This window comes from Vanellus vanellus (genome assembly GCF_965231255.1).
Source record: "Vanellus vanellus genome assembly, chromosome: 1".
Classification (NCBI taxonomy): domain Eukaryota; kingdom Metazoa; phylum Chordata; class Aves; order Charadriiformes; family Charadriidae; genus Vanellus; species Vanellus vanellus.
In genome coordinates this window covers 85,174,483-85,188,881 of record NC_138905.1, presented here as the reverse complement: position 1 = coordinate 85,188,881, position 14,399 = coordinate 85,174,483, and the positions used below count along the sequence as shown (strand labels likewise).

General features: G+C 39.9%; 1 protein-coding gene across 3 annotated transcripts; it reads right to left on the bottom strand.

Moving 5' to 3' along the window:
* Positions 1-3,262: 3,262 nt before the first annotated feature.
* RAD51AP1 (RAD51 associated protein 1) lies at positions 3,263-14,379 on the bottom strand. 3 transcript variants are annotated; one of them, XM_082498751.1, is made up of 9 exons: positions 14,316-14,379; positions 13,410-13,459; positions 12,038-12,179; positions 11,107-11,216; positions 10,717-10,794; positions 9,916-10,050; positions 5,811-5,966; positions 4,784-4,930; positions 3,263-3,938 (listed from the first exon to the last, which is right to left on the bottom strand). In XM_082498751.1, exons 1-9 carry the CDS (start codon positions 14,333-14,335, stop codon positions 3,811-3,813), a joined length of 966 nt encoding a protein of 321 aa, XP_082354877.1. In that variant the 5' UTR covers positions 14,336-14,379; the 3' UTR covers positions 3,263-3,810. The 3 variants fall into 3 exon arrangements, with proteins under 3 accessions (XP_082354877.1, XP_082354878.1, XP_082354879.1); XM_082498752.1 differs by having other exon boundaries at positions 10,717-10,791; XM_082498753.1 differs by lacking the exon at positions 3,263-3,938 and adding an exon at positions 4,090-4,267.
* Positions 14,380-14,399: the final 20 nt, after the last annotated feature.

Here is a 14,399-nt window from a genome sequence, read left to right as displayed (position 1 = left end):
CTCAGTAAGAATTGCTGGTCTGTTAAGTTGCATTAATTTCTCAGCAGCAAAACTTTGTCATATGTTGCTTCCCAGATACGTTACCAGAAACGGGAAGACAAGACAGAGAAACACAAAGGAAAAACTCAGACTGATAAAACTGTATTAAGAAAATATGTTGGTTAACCATGAGTTGGTTAACAAAATTTTGAGGAAGGGGAAGAATTACACTGCATAGAGAGATTCAAACAATGTGACAACATGTCAGCATTAGACTTTGATTAAACTCCAGCTCTACCAAGTGTGAAGAGATCAGTTTATAGCTGGAGATGTAGGACAGTGTGACAAGCCTACTGGCTACATGAAAAGCTCAAAGATCTCATCTTATTACCACTACTGAAAAGCTTTCTAATAGTGTGCTCCACTAGAATCAAGTTCTGGAACAGATGACCCAAGGAAGCTGGGGGATCTCCACCACTGAACATAGAAACAAAGCCTAAACAAATTGTTTTCCAGAACTTATGAATAAGTAGAAAAATATTTTATAATAAGCACACTAAACAACAGCTTTTTTAGCACAGATTACTCACACATTCTATAATCTATTGCACTAATTTACAACTCATCAGTCATTGCAACCAATTATCTATCCCAAACTCCCTCAATTCTAATTATATACAATGATTTTGTTTTATTTTTCTTAATGTTGTGTGTGCTGGTTTATGTCATTAAATAATTTACCTTTGTATACAGACTAGAAAACCAGGATAAAGAAAAAAATCATATTCATAACACTGATAAAAATCTATTTTGAAGACGACTTCTTACTCTTCCAAATCAAAGAGGTGGCATAGGTGTCCCCAGACACACAGACTTATCCCACCAATCCACTGTACTAAACTTTTGCACTGTAGGTTTCTGCTGGTCTTGTTTGCCCAGTGATCTCCTCCTCTTTTCTGTGGCATTATCAGTACTCTCAAAGAGTAGGAAGGGAGAGATGCACTGATGACACTGAACATCTGGAAGTACATAAATCTGCTTTATGAATATTTGAAGCAATTTCACACTGCTGTGTGCTTAAATTTTAGAAATTTTTAACTGGTTTTTTTTTTTTTTTAAGCTTGTCTCAGACCAAGCCTATGTATCAGTCTTGGAGCACAGTGTCTTCAGGCTTTTGGAATTCTGCGGAGTGTTTTTGTGATGCAGCCCTGTTCCGTATGACCAACCTGCGTCCCCGTGGGCACAGCTCATGCAGATGTGCTAAGGCAGCTTTCAACTGCCATGCAGCTGAATCCATCTCTAGGATTATCTGAAGCCACACTCAATGCTGGAAGACACCTCTGCGGTTCTGAAGCAAGAGGTGATTTCTAGCTCAGACAGGGTATCTACTCACAGTCATGACTTTGAGGGCATTGGCAGCAAAGCTTCCATCTACAAATAGTGATCTCTTCTTTAACAATCTTATTCTTTTTTACTAGTATTAGTAAAAAAAGATGCAGTTCTGAACAGCAGACACACAAACCGACACACTTTGGTTGCTTTACAAATTGAAATCAAAACACATTTCATGTTCATACCATTGCGCAGCTTCTGAAGGAATGATGCACGGATAATTTTATGTAGCGTTGTTTAAAATTTAGAGCAATGAGGGAACTGTAAATGTTATTTTGAGAAAAAAAATTAATTTTCCAAGGTTGAAAGCAGATGGAATGACACAGACAACCTCTCCATTACTAGCAGAAAAGAATAATTACTGTAACAATTACAGCCCCTAAATCAATTTGGCTGCCTTTGACCATGTCCTTTAATAACCTAGGACACAAAAGAAGTAGTCTTTTATAAAAATAATCTGCACCTACCAGCAAGACCTGTTTTCTTCAGGTCAGGTACAGGATAGCTTTGAAACATACAATCAAGAATATTTACTAATGCCCTTTCAAAGACATTTTTTCTAATTGCCTATGGGGAATTTTCACTCAGGAAAAAAAAAAAAAAAGAAAATGTAGAGAAGTACTGGAAAATCCTCATGAACTGGAAACTCATACAAACTAAAGGAGGGGCTCAAGGACAGGTGACGGACTGAAAATTCTGTAAACCCAAGGCGCTCCGTGTTTCTCATTTTGCTGCAGCTGCTTATCCACTGTATACCTCAGAAAGGGGCTACGTAAGTAAACACAAAGGGAATCGAGGAGAGAAATAACCTAACATACATATTACATGCTAATTGTCATGAGTGTTACTCTTGGATACTTACCTTTCCTCCTGTGGGAACCCCTGCTTCACCCTTGTTTGGGATCAGTTTCAAGCTCATCTGATGGCAACCTGCTGCAAACTTGTGTTTTTTGATGTGGCATTTGAGCAAGTTAAGACAACTCACGAAGGAGTTAGACAAGCACTAGAGACAGCAGGCACATGCCTCCCCTCCTAAACTCACTTCGCCCAGCTCACTGGAGCACACTTCACTCAGGGCTATGTGATTCCATGGCAGAAGTCAGGCATCCAAAATGTGGATGATGTGAGACTGTATGTCACAATGCCCACGTTTCCTTGTTTCTGAGAAACACATTCTCATCCACAGATTTCTTGTCATTCCTTCCATAAGGCAATATGCATATTGCTTTTAATAAACGGGCATTTATTACTATCTTTTTTAATGATGTAAGTACTATACAGTTAAAAAGTAATATCTCATACCATAATTTTACTTTTGGCAGCACCCTCCTTTTGCCTGTGTAATTACTCTGAATAGGGCTATATTTGAGCAACCTGGCCAAGTGGAAGGTGTCCCTGCCCACGACAGATGAGCTGGAACTAGGTGATCTTTAAGGTCCTTTCCAGCTCTAACCATTCTATGATTCTATATATTCCATTCAGTCATGACCAGATCCCTTAAGTAATACAGGGAGAAATGCATCTGCTGTGTCATCAGACACAGTCAATATGCTTAAATAGGAAATTATTTACATTGTGGATTAATAAGTTTGAAAGCTCAGTCTCATTACTCAGTATCCTTTCAACACTTCAGTATCATTTCATTTCATCACATCATTTCAGTATCATTTCAACACTTTACAAAATCCACTAACTATGCATGGTATCATGGTCTTCAACAAAGACCAAGGAACTCAAAGGAAAATCCTCACTGTCTGAGCCTGACTAATGCTGCTGACTTCCAACAACAGTATGCAGATGCAGAAATATTTGCTGGACTGTAGCCAAAATTTAGAATCTATTTTCAAAATTAATCAAGTCAATTAATATGATTAATCATATTATATAGAGTATTTTATTTTTTTTAAAAAATACATTCTAAAAGACATTTATAATTATAATACATAAAAAAATTCCTTAAAATCCACATATAAGATATGCAAACATTAACAGATTTTGAGAGTGACAAACTTTCCAAGAAGAGAGTGGAAAGTGATAACTCTTCCAAGAAATATTTTTTAAACTATGACTTTCACTTGTGTTAAGAATACATTTGAGATATCAAATTCTGTAACTCACATAGTGCTGTCTCGACTATTTTAATGCCAAGAGTTTAGATACCAGAGAAATAAAATTATCACAAACCCACAACTCTGAGTATAATACATCAAAGAGCTGGTGACCCAGATGTCACCTTGATTAAATAATACTATTATTCAGTAGCATTTAAGGATGCCTAGCACTTTGCAGAATAAAAACTCATTATAATATTAGATACATACATAAACAACTGTTCTCCAAAGTGGCTGACGCCATGAAGCTTTTGCTGCCCACCCTCTATTTAGAAGTAAAACACTTTCCGAAGCCTTTTCCTTCATGTGGCACTTTGTCACTGACCACTTAACTGCTGGTAGCACTGGGATGCAGTGGTTTGACTCTTGCTAGTCTGGAGAGGCCGAGTCTAAGACACTGAGTAGGTGACTTAACCGAAACATATTTCATAGAGTTATTACTGCTTCCCGATGAAGCTGAAAATAATTTTAAAACAAAAAGAAGGTGTAAGAAGAGGGGAAAAAATAATCATAAGACTATTGTCTTTTATAGATTGTATAGCAGAACAAAAAAAAGTATTCTAAAGATATTGCAAAAAGGTCTGAGCAACATACTGCACACGAAAATCAGCGTACTCACCAGGAATCAATCTATTTGGGAGCCAATGCAGCAAGTATGGGGCACAGTTTTAAGTAACTAGCAACACACTGGACAAGCACATAGAAACTGCTCCCAGTCTACTGTGCGTTTTCAGGTGCTCCAGAGAACTACACAACTGAACACAATTCCAAGTGGGAAAAGAAGGCTTGAAAGAAAGAAGCCAAACAGAAAGAAACGCGTTCAGAAAAGAAGAGTAAATATGAATCAAAATAAGAGGTAGAAGTCAGCAGCAGCATGCTCAAACACTTTAAGAAGATAAATCTTCTAAGCATTAGCTTTACTGATGCAGTTAAAACACTCTGAATTCTTTCTAATATTATTTATTTAGAATAGATAATAATGCAGCAAATACCAGAAATAAAGAAAACTCTTAATAAGAGGGAAATAGTCACAAGACAATCTCTTGATTAAGACTTGATCCACATTTTGGAAAATATTTTATTAACCTCCCCACATAAAGTAAGGATAACACTGTAAGAGGGAAAGAAGCAGGGAGACATATTTTTTTTTTTTTCCAATCTAAGGTCAAAAGAATACCTTTCATTATAAGAGGGCAGTGATTTTTCTGAAATACTGTTTATTCTTTGGTTTGCTTTTAGGAGAGATTGCTAAAAACTGAGTCAACTAATGTGTCTGTTTATAATTACAATCTTACAGGTACCTGGTGGTATCCATTTAGGCTTCTTGTCTGTTACAGGACTTGATGTATGTAAAGGCCTCCCAATGGGTTCTGAAGAACTGGACATCTTCTTTTGTGTTGGCTCAGAATTTTGTTCCATTATCCGTGAAGGAGAAACTACAGCTGATACTTAGTTGGAAAATAAAAGCCACCTTAGAAAGATACTTTAACAAAGAAATCATCCACACTGCATAAGATGATAGATCATTGTACAGCACCAGCCCTCTGCATTGAGTGAAATAATGAATAAATTGTCACATCTTTAACAGTATATATTAATACAGTTAGTCCTATCATACTCTGGAATTTCAAAACTGATTTGAAAATAATCAGTGTAACAATTTCTTGTTGAAGACCTGCCAGATACCAAATTTCTAAGTGGAAAGTTTCTTCTGTCAGCTACACAAAGCAAACCAGTCCTTGTCATAACTAAAACTAATTTTAAACCAAATTACATGTTCTAAACTCAGGCCTGAAATTAAAACACATTACCAAGTCAGACACAAGATTAACATAAAGATAAGAATTTTCTTAAGCTTTTAAAGTAAATTGCGCTAGCAACATAGTGAACAATTAACTCTGAAGGCCATGGATGTTTGGTAGTTTTCACCAAGTGGTTAGTAAAATTAGCATTGTTTAGCTATCTTTGAGTTAAAAATTTATAAGTGTGACTGCAAGAGGAAGCACTGAGATTGTAACAAAAAAAAAACAAAAAAAAAACAAAAAAAAAAAAACACAAAACAACTCAGGTTGTTATTTAACCTTTTCTTAAAAGCTACTATGGATATATAAAAAGAAATAAACTCCATCTATTCACTTTTGCCTGCTTTTATTGTAAGGAGTGTTAGTTTACTATAAAGCAGTTTTTCGTTCAGGAATTTTTTTTTCTATTCTCCTCCCTTTACTCTTCATATAGTCAGTTTCTCAGCCAAATTTATTTATTCCTTCAGTGAAAATAAAAGGAACTTTATTATAAAGAAATCTATTTCAAATTCACGCACAAACTTACCTGTAGTATTAATCTTGGATTTGGGAGTTTTCTTCTCTCTTTCAGCCGGCATCTTTTGTCTGGTTTTCTTTTTATTTCCTTTGGCTTTCTTCTTTTCCATAGCAAAGTCTTCATCATCACCTTCACTGTAATCTGAATCTTCTTCTGACTCCTCACCTACAGCAAGGAAAAGGGATGTCATCTCTTAACAGGCAATGCAATATACTACTACTACAGGGCCTTTTAATCACATTCTGGACATAAAGAACCAGGATATCTTAAAGATATAGTAAAAAAAAAATTCACATATTTATATGCTGACCTGAGAAAGAAATAGCCTCCATAAAACATTTCATACATAATTCTGGGCTCCCCAGTTCAAGAAAAACGGGGATCTACTGGAGAGGGTCCAGCAAAGGGCTACAAAGATGATTAGGGGATTAAAACATCTCTCTTATCAGGAAAGACTGAGGGATTTGGGTCTTTTTAGTCTAGAGAAAAGAAGATTGAGGGGGGATCTTATTAATGCTTACAAATACTTAAAGAGAAAGTGCCAGGGGGATGGGAACAGTCTTTTTTCAGTGGTGCCCAGTGATAGGACAAGAGGTAACAGGCACAAAATTGAACATAAGAAGTTCCATCTAAACATGAGAAGGAACTTCTTTACTTTGAGGGTGGCAGAGCACTAGAACAGGCCGCCCAGAGAGGCTGTGGAGTCTCCCACTCTGGAGACATTCAAAACCCGCCTGGACGCCGTCCTGTGCAACTTGCTGTAGGTGACTCTGCTCTGGCAGGGGGGTTGGACTAGATGATCTCCAAAGGTCCCTTCCAACCCTGACCATTCTGTGATTCTTGCTCTGCACTTTAATAACGGAACGCCCTGGTATAAATGTATACAGTGATGATTTTAACAGCAGAATTACAAGTATTCCATTTGTGCAAGATGAAAAAGTTAAAATTATTTGACAGGGTTTCTGGTTTTTACATATTCTTAGTCATGACTATTTAAAGTTGGAAAACACTATATCTAATTTCAGCTGTAAGAAAGATTTTATAGATTTATTACTAAAGAAAACCCACCAGACATTACCAAATCTTAAAAAGAGTTTATGGGCCAGGATTAAAGGGAGGGCAGGGCAGGAAGACTGAGCAGATGAGGCCCTCTATAGACAGAGAGGAGCAACCTCATGTTCACAAGCCCTGGTCCTCATAGGGGACTTCAACCACCCAGATATCTCTTGGATGGACAGCACAGGAGGGCATAAGCATTCCAGGAGGTTCCTGCAATGCATCGATGATAACTTCTTTCTCCAAGTGGTAGAGGAGCCAACGAGGAGAGGAGCTATGCTGGACCTTGTTCTCATCAACAAGGAGGGGCTTGTGGGGAATGTAAAGCTCAAGGGCAGCCTTGGCTGCAGTGACCATGAAATGTCAATATCCTTAGGGCAGCGAGGAGGGTGCACAGCAAGCTCACTACCCTGGAGTTCAGGAGACCAGACTTTGGCTTCTTGAGGCATTTGCTTGGCAGAGTACCATGGGATAAAGCCCTGGAGGAAAGAAGGGCCCAAGGAAGCTGGTTAGTATTCAAGGATCACTTCCTCCAAGCTCAGGAGCGATGCATCCCAACAAAGAGGAAGTCAGGCAAAAAAAAAGGCAGGAGGCCTGCATGGATGAACAAGATGCTCCTGGACACACTCAAATACAAAAAGGAGGCCTACAGAGGGTGGTAGCAAGCACAGGTAGCCTCGAAAGAATGCAGAGAAATTGTCCGAGCAGTCAAGGATCAGGTTAGGCAAGCTAAAGCCCAGACAGGGTTAAATCTGACCAGGGATGTCAAGGGCAACAAGAAAGGCTTCTACAGGTACGTCAGCGATAAAAGGAAGAAAAGGGAAAGTGTGGGCCCTCTCCAGAAATAAACAGGAGACCTGGTCACCTGGGATATGGAGAAGGCTGAGGTACTCTACAACTTTTTTGCCTCAGTCTTCACCAGCAAGTGCTCTAGCCACACCAACCAAGTCACAGAAGGCAAAGGCAGGGCCTGCTAGAATGAAGAACCACCCACTGTAGGAGAAGACCAGGTTCGAGACTATCTAAGGAACCTGAAGGTGTACAAGTCTGCAGGTCCTGAGGGAATTTGTGGATGAATTTACCAAGCCACTATTGATCAAATTTGAGAAGTCGTGACAATCCGTTGTAGTTCCCACTGACTGTAAAAAGGGGAAATATAACCCCGATTTTTAAAAAGACTTGGGAACTACAGACCAGTCAGTCTCACCTCTGATCCCAGCAAGATGATGGAGCAGATCCTCCTGGAAGCTCTGCTAAGGCACATTGAAAATAACGAGGAGATCAGCAACAGCCAACATGGCTTCACGTCTGACATATTTGGTGACCTTCTACGATGGGGTTACGGCCTTGGAGAATGGGGGAGAGCAACTAGCACCATCTACCAGGACTTATGCAAAGCGTTTGACACTTCCCACATGACATCCTGGTCTCTAAATTGGAGACACATGGATTTGACTGATGGACCACTCAGTGGCTAAGGAACTGGCTGGATGGCTGCACTCAAAAGGTTGTGGTCAACAGCACCATGTCCAAGTGGAGAACAGTTATGAGTGGTGTGCCTTAGTGGTCATCGGTACTGGGACCAGTGATGTTTAACATCTTTGTTGGCAACATGGACAGTGGGATGGAGTGTACCCTCAGCAAGTTTGCTGACGACACCAAGCTGTACAGTGCAGTCGACACACTGGAGGGAAGAGATGCCATCCACAGGGACCTGGACAGGCTTGAGAGGTGGGCCCATGCAAACCTCATGAAGTTCAACCAGGCCAAGTGCAAGGTCCTGCATGTGGGTCAGGGCAATCCCAAGCACAAATACAGGCTTGGCGGAGAATGGATTGAGAGCAGCCCTGAGGAGAAAGTCTTGGGGACGTTGGTGGATGAAAAGCTCGACATGAACCAGTAATGCACACTTGCAGCCCAGAAGGCCAACCATATCCTGGGCTGCATCAGAAGTGTGGCCAGCAGGTTGAGGCAGGTGATGCTGTCCCTCTACTCCACTCTCTTGAGAGAGACCCCACCTGGAGTACTGTGTCCAATTCTGGGGCCTCAACATAAGAACAACATGGACCTGTTGGAGCGAGTCCAGAGGAGGGCCACGAACATGACCAGAGGGCTGGAGCAGCCCTCCTATGAAGACAGGCTGAGAAAGTTGGGGTTGTTCAGCCTGGAGGAGAGAAGGCTCCAGGGAGACCTTATAGTAGCTTTCCAGTACTTAAAGGTGGACTCTTTATCAGGAAGTACAGTGATAGAACAAGGGTTAAAGGTTTTAAACTGAAAGAGGGGAGATTTAGATTAGATATTAGGAAGAAATTCTTTACTGCGAGGGTGGCAAGACACTAGAACAGGTTGCCCAGGGAAGTTGTGGATGCACCATCCCTGGAAGTGTTCAAGGCCAGGCTGGATGGGGCTTTGAGCAACCAGGTCTAGTGGGAGGTGTCCCTATCCATGTCAGGGGGTTGGAACTAGAGATTTTTAAGGTCTCTTTCAACCTAAACCATTCTATGATCATAATATGCAGGCATTCAATACTAGGCTGCTACCAGAAGCAGAGTATGAGGCTAGGCTGACCTCCAATCAGATGCAGCATGGTTTTCTAAGAGTTGAGAATTGGAGGAAGGAAAGAAGGGAGGCTGCTTATATTTTAAAGTAAGCTTAAATGAAGCCATTACTGAAAGCACTAACACCTGACACTACTCCAGAGTCACTGTTTTCAGACAAACCCCAGACAACTAGAAAAAAGAACAGAGGCTCTTTAAAGAGATGATGCTTTCCTGGATGAAGCACGTAGAAGAAATTTGTTCTGACATATTGCAGCAAATGCAGAGAAGCAGTGTCATTCTTGCCATTTTGGGGAATGTGCATGAATAAGCTCCAATGTTTAGACTTAGTGTCAAAGTGCAATTAAGATGCCATTAGTAGTAAAAGATAATGCTTTGGGGTGGGGAGGGGGAAGATACAGTAGAAGCAGTACGCACTTCATTGTAAAATATAAACTAAATGTAAGGCATCACATTCGAAGAGCATCTAAGAAAAGGGTTTTTTATAGAGAAGAACTTACTGGGTACAGACTCTGGCTCAGAGTCAATGGCATGCTCTCTGTCATCACTGTCAACGGTCACTGGAACTTTAGATGTTGCTGTCCTTTGCCTACCATCACCCCTAGGTACGTCATCATCCATAACCTGATTGAGACCTAGAGAACAGAAGGTAGTCGAATTAATTCAAATTCTCAGTAAATCTATTCTCCTTCTCAAAAAGAAGCAGGTATTTGAGTCCCCAGAATTCACTACTGTGATTTTGAAGTATACTATAGAGAAGTATATCACTGGCACTTGTTTTCAGGTGATTCTCATTTTAATCTTTTAACTGACCAAATTGTACTTTCTGGTTGTGAAAGTTAATCTGTATTTATCTGTAATCAAGCTAACAAAAGGACAGAAGAACAGAAATAAAACTGGAAAAATGAAAAGTTTCCAATAGCACAGCAAATGTGTTTGGTCACATTTATATGATGCATAGGCATTATGAACACACGAAGGAGCTGAGGGTAAGTGTAGCTTCATGAAGAAGTAAATAAACTCAGCATCCAAACCCATCACACATCCATTGCTTTTCCAACTAAATTTTAGCTATATGTACCAATCTCATTCAGCAATCCACAGGTTTTCCCATTTTAAGACTGGGACCAAATTTTTAATGAAAAAATACACCCTTCATCCTTCTGTTTTTATTTAAGATTAAAGATTCTTTTTTCCCACCTAATGAAAAACAGAAACCAATAGAAACAAAGAAAAGGTAAACTACTTAAATGTATCTTGAAATGCCATTTCTGAAAAGACAGAGTATGAGAAGAACATACCTAGAAGTTCACTGTCTACACTGCAGTTGGAAAAAGGGGGTCTCCTGCGTACATTTTCTGATTCAATATTCGTACCTGCTTTAGGATCCAGAAAAATATTACTATACAAAAAACACATTATAAACAGTCAACATATTAAGAAATTAAAATAGCTAACATTTTTATCGGTCTAATCAAACTATATGTTTGGAAGATCTTATAAAAGAGTTGTTTTTCTCACAGAAAAACACAAGAACATAAGACGACAGGCACTACCTAGAAATTCTGATTTCCTTATCATGATATCTTGAAACAAAACATGACTTATAACCTATTTCACTGTAAAATAAATTGTCATGTTCAAATTCACTACATATAAATAGAGACTGTTGCATTGAACTGTAAAATAACCTTGTTCTTCAGAATTTTGCACCTCAAGGACATTTGCAGATTTTTCTTTGACGGATAAGGCTAAGGCAACTTCCAAATCTCTTTGATAAAGTTTGTCATCCAAGGATATCCTGGGAAAAAAAAAAAACAAATACGCTAAATAATAAAACAATGACATGAAAGTTACAGATCTATTTCTGACTCACTGAACTTTTAAAAATTCGAATACTTGTAAAGAGGTTAATATTTCAATACATACTTGTAGCGTATCATATTATAAATATTACTTCCTGAAATGATTTAGACAAAGTAACACTAATAATTAAAGCACACTATACTCAAAAGTATTATGACTGCAAAACATCGTGTGTATATATATATATATATAGAGAGAGTAATAACTGGTATTATCACAGAAAGAAGTGGTTACGTTTGCTTGAAATACCACACTGAAGTGTAATACTTATACACAACTTTACTACCAAAATAATCAGATTTCTTTTTTCATTTATATTGACTTTGTATTTTTTATCCTGCTTTAAAGACATTCTTTTTTAAGTAGTCAAACTTGTCTTTATATTTCTCAGTTTTAGGAGTCTCTAACTCAGAATTGTTATTTTGCACTGTAGAGATATCAGGACAAGATCAGACATGTAAACCTGTTTCTGCACCTATGTAGGCCGCTTGCTGGAGTTTTTTATAGCCCTAACAAAATAGGCATAGCTCACTACCAAACTCAGCAAGTTTTCCTGACTCTATGCATAATTACATTATGCCTGATTTGCAACCCTACCAATAAGGCTGAAAATCTTTGTCACACTAATATGTTAGTTGTTTATTCTCAGCTGCTTAAAACTCCAGGGGAAAAAAAAAAAAAAAAAAAAAAAGAAAAAACAAATACTATTACTGAAATCCAGCTTTACAGAGTTAACCACATTTCAACATTTTTAACCTTTTACTAGGTGTCTGCTTTTGTGACGGAGTCAATTCTTTGTGTGGCTTTTTTTGCTTCTCTTTTTTCTCCTTCTTTGGATCCTTGAGCTGTGTTCTGGATTTTTTGCTTGAAGGTGCAGCTATACATGCAAAGTCTTCATCTGTTTGGGAAACAGCAACAAGCTTTAATGAGTTTTACTATATTCTTTCATATGACCAAAAAGAAGTCATTAAACTTAATTTCATCACACAATGAAAATATACCAAAGATAACCTTTTTGAAATTAATTGCATTTTAAAAGAACATAACTATACTAGTCCTTGCATTTTAAAAGAACATAACTATACTAGTCCTAAATATAGTTAAAATGAAAATTTAACAAGACCAGTTTTGCATATACTTTTATTCAGTTATTATTTCAGTTTTTATTACCAATTTGGCAATAAAGCTTCAGTGGCCAATGTGTTACCAGATTTTCAATAACTAGAAGTTCACCTTTTGTATATGCTGAACAGTAATCAATTACAATAGTAATCACTGCCATTAAACAGTTTTAGAGTTCTTGGTGTTTTGAGAATTGTTCCCCTTCTTAAAAAATGTCAGCTGCTCCCTTTTTTCTACTATTTTCATATTGCCTCTTACTAAATACAGTGCATTTCTTCAATTTTCAAAGAAAATTTAGAAGGCATGAAAACTGCCTTTCTTCCAGCTGAAGACATTGCAGATCACAGTGCAAAATAAGAAAAAAAATAATAATCTTCAGTAGTTTTTAAATGATAGGAAACCCTAGATAAGATGACTAATGTTTCTGAGAATTTACTTTTCTTTAATATTACAAGTGGTCACTTATAAACCAAGAGAAGTCATGCACCACACTTAAACTCCTGAAACTAAGAATCCCCATTAATCCACACAATTCACAAGAGATCGTCAATATTATTTACTTTTGCCCTCCCCTTCCCACAAATTCAAATTGTTCCCTAGATCTTGCAAACAGCATGGAAAATAAACAAAAAAAAAAAAAAAACAATATGAAAGCAAACAAGTTCTGTAAGAAAAATGCTAACGCCCATTAGGGCTTAGAAGTAAAGGAGGGCTGTCGTGAACATGAATACCCTGCAATCTATTTTTCTTATAAATGGAACTCAAAATTTGACTCAAAATTTGTTATTAGGTATCCACCAGTTTCCTGACACACTGCTGTTATACTCTGGTTTACAGCCATCATATTCTTGTTGAATTAGGATATTTAACAGCATGCCCAGGTTACTTCTACTGAAAACGAGTTAATAGCCTTCTCAATGAAATAATTCATTAAAAACACTCTTGATGGTATTTTTGGTGGTTACATTAGTGTTTGGCATCTTAGGTATGAGAACATGCCACTTACCATCATCTTCCAAATCCCCAAATTGAGAATAATCCACAATTTTCTTGTTCCTGTGGCAAAAAAACACAATTAATCCTTTCAGGCTGAGCACCTTGACTTGCTCACACCTGATTTTTGAGTCAATCGTGTTTTACAAGAAAAAAAGCAGGTGTTCAAATGTATGCATAACCAGTGCTACTGTATACAAGACGGTTATTAGGAAGAGAGTCTAGATTTTTTTTTAGAAATCTTAAAACAACAGTGCTTTTGGGTGTTCTCGTCGTGGGAGCACTGCATTCTCCCTAAGCACAGGCCGCCGCAGAGCCGCGAGCGTGCAACGGCAATGACTTCTCTCCTGGGTCACTCTCAGGCACTCGAGATGCATTTCCCGTGCACCTCCGACGCCGTTTCCCTCGTGACGCTGCCGCCGGCCCAGCTGTGACCCTACCTGGGGGGGGGGGGGGGTGCAACACGCAGCACTTCCAAGCCCACCCCCCCTTAGCCAGGAACCCACCCGAGGGGACGCCACCCACCGGGGCTGCTCTTCGCGGGACGCAGCCACCCACGCTGCCCGCCCCGGGGAGCAGCCCCGCGCTTCCCTCTAACTAGAAGGGAGACACCGCCGGCCCGCACTCGGGCCCCGCTTTACAACAGCCCGCGGCTCGGTCTGACGGCGGAGGGCTCCGACGGGCACGGCGGCCGCAGGGGCGAGGGGCGGGCGGGGGGCCCACTCGTTCCCTCAGCGGCCAACGGCCGCAGCCGCCGCGCGCGCCTGATGGCTTTCTAGGAAACACCGCCCAGCAGCCGCTGGGCGCGAGCTGCCGGCGCCTGCGCGCCTCGGTGCCGGGCGGCGGCGGCACCTCGCGCCCCCCCCTACCCCACTCCGCACGGCGCGCAGCCCGCGCCGTCCCGCGCCGCTGCCCGCACCTCCTCACCGGCCGCGCCATCCCCGCTCCCGGCGGCGCGCGGCGGCGGCGGACGGCCGCGGGGGCGGGGCGCACGCGCCGGTGA